This window comes from Nannospalax galili, unplaced genomic scaffold (assembly GCF_000622305.1).
Source record: "Nannospalax galili isolate Female #2095 unplaced genomic scaffold, S.galili_v1.0 scaffold475, whole genome shotgun sequence".
NCBI classification, from domain to species: Eukaryota; Metazoa; Chordata; class Mammalia; order Rodentia; family Spalacidae; genus Nannospalax; species Nannospalax galili.
The window spans coordinates 433,056-442,922 of record NW_008339435.1 but is presented as its reverse complement, the minus strand read 5'-3'; the positions used below and the strand labels follow the sequence as shown (position 1 = coordinate 442,922).

The following is a 9,867-nucleotide window of genomic DNA, read 5'->3' as shown; positions in this document are numbered from 1 at the left end:
AAGCACTGGAGAATGGCTGGGGGTGTTGACAACACAGAGGACAGTAACAGGGATGACAGAGTATGTGGGCTCCAGTATTTGTGGGGGGGAGGGGGCTATGGGAGGGTGCCATTTGGGAAGTGGGTATATAGATGAATAAGACTTTGTGGGATGTTCTGTATGATATACACACAGAAAAATCAATAAAATACGTCTTTTTAAAAAATACGTCTTTTTTTAAAAAAGTATTTGAGGTGGAAGCATAAAAATTTACTTCATGTTAAATAGTAGAGGTGACAAACATTACCAGTGAAATCTATCTGATGACTTTATATCCATACTCAGGTACTAAGAATCCAAGTGTAACCTACTGTGACTAGTAATCATCAGATACATAGAGATTAAAGACACATGTGCAACCATCTAAGTGTTAGTAGCATTAAAAATGTAGGAAATACAGCACTCGGGAGGCAAAGGCAGGCGGATATCTGTGAGTTCAACGCCAGCCTGGTCTACATAGTGAGTTTCAGGACAGCTGGGGCTACAGGGAGACCCTGTCTCAAAAAAAAAAAAAAGAAGGAAGCAGGATATTTTAAAATGAAATGGAGATCTTTAAAGGGTAAAAACTCATTCAATTTTATATCTTACAGGGTTCAATATTATATAACTGTATTAATTCAACTGTGAACCTAATATTTACAGCCACTTCTGAAAGACATGTATCCTTGCTCTGGAGTGTGTTACTGAATATGTTAAAACTGTAAAGAAATGTTTCTTCTAATCATGTGGTTATTAAATTTTTTAAAAATTAAAAAAACTAATTCTCCAAAGCATAAAAATTTGTTCCTTAATAATTAGTAGATGTGAAAAACATTACCATTGAAATCTACCTGATGACTTTATATTCATACTCAGGTGCCAAGGATCTGAGTGTAAATGACCATGACTAGTAATAATCAGATATATAGAGATTAGAGACTCATGTGCAAATATCTAAGTGTTAGTAGCAACCTGATGACTTTATATCCATACTCAGGTACTAAGGATCCACGTGTAACCGACTGTGACTAGTAATAATCAGATACATAGACATTAAAGACACATATGCATATAGGGTTTATACTGAGAACAATATTGTATAACTGTATTAATTCAACTATAAACCTAAAAATTTGCAGCCAATTTTGAAAGAGATGCATCTAGCTCTGGAAATTGTTATTGAGTATGTCAATGCAGCTGTGATGAAATGCTTCTAAGTATGTCGTTATTAAATAAATAATTAAAAAAAAAAGACAGTAGTAGAGTATTTTTTCATGTGTCAAGTAGTTAGCGTGTAATCTTCTCCACTTATCAAAATGTTAACACCTTTACTTAAACTAAAGGCTAAGGTATTGCTAAAAGTCCTAACCTATAAAGCACAGGTTAACAATAGTGCATACTTCATGGGCCTGTAGTGAGAATTAAATGAAGATATACTCAGCACTGTGAAGAGTATGTGACACGAAATAAGCCTTATGTGCTAGCTATTATTTGCATTATGCCTATCATCACTACAACCGTTCTAACAATAAAAGGAAACAGGAAAACACACCTGGTAAAGGGAGAAGGTTAATATTACATTTTTGTGCAATGTTCATCATCGCATTTTCTTCTTCTCCCCTGCAACAGTAGGTCACTGTCAGTCCCAAAGTACCTAAAGCAGAAGGATAAGCAGTGAACCATTTTCACAGAAATGGCATACCAAGTCCACCCTTTACATTATACATTCTTCCCTTCAAAGCACTCAAATTTTTCCTTTTCTTTTTTACCAAAACGGCCAGCTCTGCCAATCCGATGCATATATGTCTCCCAGTCCAATGGTACATCCAGATTTACAACCAGATTCACCTTCTCGGCATCGATTCCACGGGAAGTCTTGAAGACGACAATTTTTTATATTAATTACAGTTTAGCTACCAATGTGTACTATGCTATTCAAGTATAACCAAGAGCCAAACGAAAAACAGACAAATATTTAGGATTCAGAGGAAAATGAAATCCATTCCTAATGATGTATTAAACTATTCCAAAACTAAATAAACTGTTGAAGACTTTTTTTTTAAGGTTTATAATTTTATGTGTATACCTGCATGTATGTATATGGTACCACATGTGGATCTGGTGCCTATGGAGGCTAGAAGAGTGTCAGATCCTTTATAGCAGGAGTTACAGGCAGTTGTCAGCTGCCACAAGAGTGCTGGGAATCAAACCCAGGTCTTCTGCAAGAACAGGAAGTGCTCTTAACCACTGAGCTATCTCTCTAGCACCTATTAAAGACATTTTAAAGAAAGTATTTTCCCCAGAATTGGGAAGATAATTGTCTCTAGTATTCTTCTTAGATACACCCATGTAAAATAAGACAAAGATCTATCTGATAACAGAACACATGTTAAGACAGTCACCCAAACTGAACAGGAAATTTACCAAATCTGTAGAAATGAGGACTCTGCAATGAAACTGCTTCAGTTTAGCCATAGCATCAAGGCGCTGATTCTGATTCATGTTGCCTAAAAAGAGCCCAAAAGAAAGTCATTTAAAAACATTTAAGCACTCCAGGTATGGTGGTGCATGCCTACCATCCCAGTCATCCCAGCACTCGAGAGGCTGAGGCAGAAAGAGCTCAGTTCAAGGTCACTCTAGGCTACATAAAACATCATAAAACAACAAAAACCTTCAATTAATACATATTAATCAAATCCACGATAAGTAAGAATAATAACTCCCAGGCTTAATACTTTATTATTACTATTATTATTTCTTTCGTTTTTTTTTGTCTTTTTGAGACAGGGTCTCCCTGTAGCCCCAGCTGACCTGGAACTCACTATTCAGCCAGGCTGGCCTTGAACTCACAGATCTACCTGCCTCTGCCTCCCGAGTGCTGGACTAACAGCATGTGCCACCATGCCCGGCAACACTTAAATACTTTAAATACATCAATCAATCAATTCTGTCCTGTGCAAATCTCAGGGTTAAGAATTAAAGTTGTTAGCTTCAAAAATATGGTTTAGACAATCAATTTGAAATTCAAAAGCCAATTTTAAATAGTAACTATATTTTCAGAGTTATATATGAAATCTAACAAATTCTTAGGGAAAATGTTCTTACCATTTATTTACAAAAATTTTTACAAGATTTATTCATTTGTGTGTGAGTGCACATGGGTGCACATTCCTATGCACTCAGAGGCCAGAAGAAGGCTTCAGACCCTTTGGCACTAAAACATCCAGCTTATTGTGTGGGTCTGGGATCTGAACTCCAGTCCTCATGATTATTCAGCAAATGCTCTTAACCAGTCATCTCTCGAGCCCATAAATTTGATTTTGAAATATGATCCAAGTTAAAATATTGGGCTGTTAGGAAATAATCTCCTCAGTCTCCTCAATAATCTCACATTAAATATGCACTAGCTAAGAAGTTAAAAATAAAGCTAAGACATAAAATTAAAAAGGATTTCACTGACCAAATTCCTTTCAATCTTTTTCTATCAAACCAGCAGTTAATAAACTTTGTGGCATGCATTGAGTTACATTAAAGTCAATTCAAGAGGTGGATAAACCTAAAACTAGTAGGGTACCTCCCAGAGGGTACAAAGCCAAGTCGGTCGGGACATAAAAGAGTTGTAAAAGAGGGAGGGAAGGAGATCGAAGCAGTTAGATAGTTTCACCATTTTTTTTGTTTTCTAAGACTGGTTTATACTATAGAGCACAGGCTGGCCTGAAACTTGATAATATAGTCCAAAATGGCCTCAAACCCATGCCTGCCTTAGCCTCCAGGATACTGCAACCATAGATATGCAACACCACTCCCTGTTTAACTGTTAGCATTTTAATAATGAATACATTAAGAAACAAAATGTGGTTTTAAAACAATAAAAACAGAGTTTGTTTTACAGAATTAAGTTCTTTGCAGAAATAACTCAGAGATTAAAAAATTAAAAATAAGTCTTGTGGCTCTCAGTTCAGCAGTTAGAGCACTGGCTGCTCTTGCAGAGGATGAAGGTTCAGTTCACAGTACCCACATGATAGATAAAACTGCTGAGAACTACAGTTCCAGGGGATCTAGTACTCTCTTCTGACCTCCATGAGCACTGCATGACACAGGTGCACTTACATACATACTTCACATATTTTTACTGTAAACCAAGTTATTTCTTAAACAAAAAATACAGGAGACTGATATATCAAATTCCAGTAACAAATAAGACTGAATTTCCTTTATTATGAGTGCACCCTGCACAAGACAATTCATAACGTGCTGTATTTTCCTCTTGACATAGGTTTCAAGTCAATACATTAAATAAAAACTGAAGAGCTGAACTTGCCTGAAATACATTCAGTAGGAAAACCTTTAGAAGAAAGGATATCAGCCAAATGCTGAGCTCTATAAAAAAATAAAAAACAAAGATTTACAATTTAAATACTGCCACACACCTATCCTTCCATTCTGTAAGTGCCCCCTATTATCTTAAGTTATATTACCTGCTGTGCAGATTAGAAAACACTAAGGCTTGATTAAATGGGATTCTGCTGAAAAGTTCTTCTAAGTGTTGAGCCTTTTCCTCAAAAATCTTATGGGCCAAAGGGTATGAACTGACAACTTTGTAATACTGCCTCAAACCTACAAGAAAGTCAAGAGTGATTAGTTAAAACAAACATCTGCTCAATTCCAAAGGCAACCATAAAACAGTAATAGCCAATCAGGCAAGCGAAAGCTCCAGGACAGGATGTCACAAACTAAGAATTCAAGTACATACCTATTAGACTTGGATCACTAGAATTCAGTCTTACAAAAGTGGGATCTCTCATATACCTTGTCAAAGCATTAGCCAAAAATTCAGGGTAAGTAGCTGATACTGCCAACATCTGTTTACTGGCAGGTAAAGAAGAATAAATCCAACTGTAAAACAGAAGAAACATAGACCATGAAAACTGCACACAATAAACACTGCTTGGAAAAGATAAAGATACACACTTTAGGGCAACATTTTTATAGTCAAGGTACTAATTTCTTACTTTATTTGATCCTGGAAGCTGCCTTCTTCTAAAAGCTTATCTGCTTCATCAAGAATAAAGAGACGTACACTGCCTGGATTCAAGTAGTCAAGTTCTATGAGTTGTTTAATTCTGCCTAAATGCCAGGGGGGGAAAAATGAAATATTTATGACACACAAATCTATATAAACCTCAGCCAATGTTTCACTCTATTCATTCCCAGGTTGCACTGCTGAATTTCCTGACTCAATTCACAGTAGGCATTTACATACTAAATAACAATCTTAGTAATCTTAAATTCTGATCTTGCCTAAACCTATCCCACCTCCCTTTTCATCACCAATAAGTATGGAAAACAAGCACCAGTCCTATCACAAGACTTGAATGCTAAGGTACTAAATGCTAGGTTGTGATTCTGAGTGATTCATGAACAAATTAGTCAGAGAAGACAAAGAAAAATTTCAATCCATGGCCTAGACAGGCTTCCAAAGTCATTTTCTAAATATCCTTATGAACAGAGATGTAGAAATTCTGTTGATAATCCAGTCATGTGTCTCACTGGTCTACTTTCTTCATCTCTCACTAGTCTTTCTTCACATCTAATCACAATAATCATCCCAGTGGGGTGTAGTGGTACGCACCTTCAATCCCAGCACTCTGGAGGCAGAGGCAGGTATCAGATCTGTGAGTTCAAGGGCCCTGTTCTACATAGTGAGTTCTAGGCCAGCCAGGGCTGTATAATGAGATCAGGAGATCATCATCATCATCTTCATAATCACCCCAATTATCAAAGACTCCCATATCCCTATTTGTCACATTCAGTCTTCCATTCCTCAAGAACCTCAGTTACCAATAGAAGTTGATAACTTACCAGGAGATCCAACAGCAATATGACACTTTTTAAGTCTGCTTTTGTCTTGTGATAATGGAGTTCCTCCAATAAAGACATGACATTCCAGGCCTTCCATTTTTATTCCAATGGCTGTGATAACAGAATGTATCTGTACAGCAATTTCTCTTGTGGGAGCCAAAATCAAAATCTAAAACAAATTGTGAAACATACCTTTAAAAGTCAGAGGAATACAAATAATTGGTACTTTCATTGTATCATGCACTGTTTTTCATTTAAAAAGATGAGTTTTAAGAGAAAACATTCCATTCACTTATTCATTCGCAAATATTTAAAAACCTGCTATATCAGTTAAGCACACTACCTGTTCTTCCAATGAACCCAGGTTCAAATCCCAGTGTCCACATGGCAGCTAACAACTGTCCGTAATTCCAATTCCAAGGGATCCAACACCCTCTTCAGTGGGCACTGCACACACGTGGTGCACTTACACACATGCAGGCAAAACATGCATACACATAAAATAAAAACTTAAATAAAATAGAAAAAAACCCTGCTACGTATGCAACAACTTGAGCTGCTAAAGAATTGTTTTCTTGGCACTCTTGTTCTTGGGTTATAAAATGAATAATAAAGTCACGGGTACTGGCGCACACCTGTAATCCCAAAACTCAGGAGGCAGAGGCAGGCAGCTCTCTGTAAAATCAAGGTCAGCCTGGTCTACACAACAAGTTCCAGGCCAGGTCAGGTTACAGGGAGACCTTGTTACAAAAAAGTAAAGATAAATAAACATACATATAAAAAGTATGGTTTTAAAAATCAAACACAAAAACACGAAAAAGAGAAAGACGTAACAAGAGGAGCCCTTTTAAATAGGGCAATCAAGAAAGCCCCTCTAAATCTAGGTATGTTGGCATACACCTGTCATCCTAGCAAGCCAGAAGCAGGTAGGAGGTTTAGCTCAAGTTCAAGGTCAGACTGGTCTATATACCAGGATTCAGGCCAACTAGGGCTAAATGTAGAGTACCTGCCTCAAAAGAACAAAAAACTTTAATTAACATTAGAGAAGAGACCTCAGTTATAGCTAGCTGTGGGATACTGAGGAAGTGTTTCAGGAAGAGAAAAGGCAAATACCAAAGCCTTAAGAAGGTAGCAGAGAGAGAGAGAGAGACAAGAGAGAGAGAGAGAAACAGCAAGAAGGCCCATGTATTGGAAGAGATTTTAGGAGGAAAGGAAAAGCTTTTGATCACAGAGCTAACTTAGGGGCTAGCTTCCCAAGGCCTCGAGAGTGACTCACAGTGCACACAATACAAGTGGAGACAAATTGTAAAGCACGTGTTCTAAACCATAAGAAAACACTACTTTGGGGCTGGGGAGATGGCTCAAAGGTTAAGCAGCACTGGCTGTTCTTGCAGAAGACAAGGGTCTGAATCCCAGCACCTACATGGCAGCTAACAACTCCAGTTCCAGGAGATCTGATGCCCTCTTCTGTCCTCTGCAGGCACCGCATGACACAGATGCACTTAAACACATGTAGGCAATGACACATAAAATTAAAGTAAATAAAATTTTAAAATGAAAACACTGCTTTTAAAAAAAGGACTAGGAAAAAAGAAAAAGATTATCTTCTCTTTGAGTACACACCACAGATTTTGGTTGCTTGATACTTCATTCTCTATTTTTATGAACTTTCTCAATTTTCAACAGTACTACTATGATGCACAAAATGTGTTTTTAAATGTGCATTTTAATAATACAAGGAACTTAAATAAAAATATGATTTTTATTGTTTGCTACTTGATCTGTTGCCAAATTATCACAAACCAAAACTTCAAATATGCCCTAATTTACAAGTAGACTAGCCCAGATTCTTAAAAAGTATGTCCAGTGTCTCCAAGGATTTGGTGGCTTTAGAACTCAAAAGGGTTCCTAAACAAATACGAGACTCCTGTTAGAAAGGGCTAGTGAAGATTCATCATCATCATCTTCACTTCAACTTGAAATAAGTTTGCCAAAACTACTGTAGAGGACCATCTGAGGACCATATGTAATTAATTTCTGAACCCCTAATGTCTGGTATACTATTTATATGTAATATTGCTTGCTTCAACAAATCTTGAAGACTTATCCCCAAGCCCAAATCTCTTAAGATGGGTAGGGCAACCTTAAAAACATTCAGTAAGATGCATGCACAGAGCTTTGAGATGGACCTGAAGTTTTACCAGAGCACCACATTACATGAATGCAAACTTCCAATCTTTCTAATCCCAATCTAGTCGTTAAGTAAAAGAATTTTCAAAACTCAGGATGATTTAACTTATTCAAGATGTAGTAATGAAACAAAATGCCAAATCTAAAATACTAATAATATATCCTTGGCCACAACTCAACGACCACATCCGTGTCTGCTTTACTTTTGTGATTTTCATTAAGGTTTAGCGCCTCCAAATTCACCTCCACCACCGAGGAGTTCCTGGTATTTCATTTGACTCTTGCTTGAGTCCACGTGCAACACACCCTCTTTTGAGACCTCTGGGTTAAACTCACCTGTGTACTATAGTTTTCAAGAATAAGCGAGTCCAGAGCAATGGTGGAAAAAACACATGTTTTCCCAGTGCCAGACTTAGCTTGAACTATTAAATCTGAGGAAGAAAAAAAAGGAGGTTCATTAGCTAAAACTCACCAAAGCAACTCTGGTACCAACACGGAGTCAGAGGACCAGAGTCTCTCCTAAGATCCCCGATGTCACCTGTATTTTTAGTGAACTCACACAGGCTTGCCTGGTCCCTGCATCCCCACCGAGGTTGACCGTCTCCAACTTAGACTCTCTCGGTAGTTCTATCTTCCCATGTGATAGCCTCTGTCCGGCCGAGCCCAGCAGTGGCGCTGACCCCGAGCTCGGCCCCCTTCTCCGGCCCAGACTGGCCCCGGTCCTCACCCAGCCCGCAGCGCCCCAGCGGGATGGCCTTGAGCTGCACCGGTGAAGGCCTCTCGAAGCCGGCAGCCCGCAGCCCCTCCAGCACCGGCCGCGACAGCAGCAGAGACTCGAAGTCCGCGGGCTCCGCCAGCACCACGTCCCACGTGCGCGTCCGCGGCCCGCTGATGTCGTGAGCGGTCCGCAGGCTCCTCAAGGCCCCGGGAGCTGGCTCCGCAGTCGGGGCAGGCGCAGCCACACACTCCACGGGCATCGCGGTCTCCACCGTTGTCAAGGCCGCCGGGGCTTCAAACGTCGCAGCCATGGTAGCCGCGTCTCCAGATCTCGCGATACTTAGGGTTGAGGCGGGGCTCCTGGGAGCGAGAAGAGGAAAAACTTTATTGGCAGTCTTCCCGCGAAGACACGGACACGTCTGGCCTGGAAGTGGAGGGGAGGAACGGAAGTTGGAGGCAGAGACACGCTAGAAGAAAAAGAGTGTGGCCAGAGGAAGCGGCGGGAAGAACGAGGGAAGATTAAGCTACCAGTGCGTCGTTGCGTGCGGCCTGCAGAGGGCGCCGCGTATTCGCGGTGGACGCTGCCCGCCTTCCGGGCCTGTGACGGAACCTTCGGCGCTGCGCTCACAGGACGCGCTTTGTGACGTGGCCCGCGCGTCATCGCCCCCGTAGGCTTTGGTCCTGGGCTTCCTCAGTGGTCCCCGGTGGCGTCTCTCCGAATGCTTTGCGATCGGCATTCCGCCCCGCCGTCCCTCCGGGCTCGCAGAGAGCGCCCGGAGCATATGTAGTAGGTCCTCGGGGTGCACTGCACTGGCCAGATCCGCTAGCACGTTGGTGCTCCAGCCCCACAGCACAGGATGGGGCTCTAGACGAGCTCCTAGGATAGTAACTCCAAGCGGAAACCAAAACTGGACGTCCAGTTCCCCAGCTCTGCCCGAGAGCTCTCTCTAAACTCTAGGATGACTAATGGACATATCCAGTGTGGCTTGATTCTGCTGTGTGCCCTCCCTTGCTATCTCGGGTGGGCATGCCACTTTACCATTCTCTAGACTTCCGCTTACATGTCATCTTGTCTAAGGT

At 40.5% G+C, this 9,867-nt stretch overlaps 1 protein-coding gene across 2 annotated transcripts in view; it reads right to left on the bottom strand.

Annotated features, from left to right (window-relative positions):
- Positions 1-9,454, bottom strand: part of Ddx20 (DEAD-box helicase 20) — a 14,887-nt gene extending 5,433 nt beyond the window's left edge. The window contains exons 1-11 of one of the 2 annotated variants that reach the window (XM_008833955.2): positions 9,316-9,454; positions 8,798-9,147; positions 8,407-8,501; positions 5,881-6,049; positions 5,031-5,145; positions 4,772-4,914; positions 4,497-4,635; positions 4,340-4,398; positions 2,443-2,525; positions 1,788-1,893; positions 1,571-1,672 (exon numbers count right to left, since the gene is read on the bottom strand). In XM_008833955.2, coding sequence (XP_008832177.1) covers positions 1,571-1,672; positions 1,788-1,893; positions 2,443-2,525; positions 4,340-4,398; positions 4,497-4,635; positions 4,772-4,914; positions 5,031-5,145; positions 5,881-6,049; positions 8,407-8,501; positions 8,798-9,098 — 1,312 coding nt within the window. In that variant the 5' untranslated portion in view covers positions 9,099-9,147; positions 9,316-9,454. The other variant, XM_017798410.2, reaches the window with a different exon arrangement.
- Between the last annotated feature and the right edge of the window lie 413 nt (positions 9,455-9,867).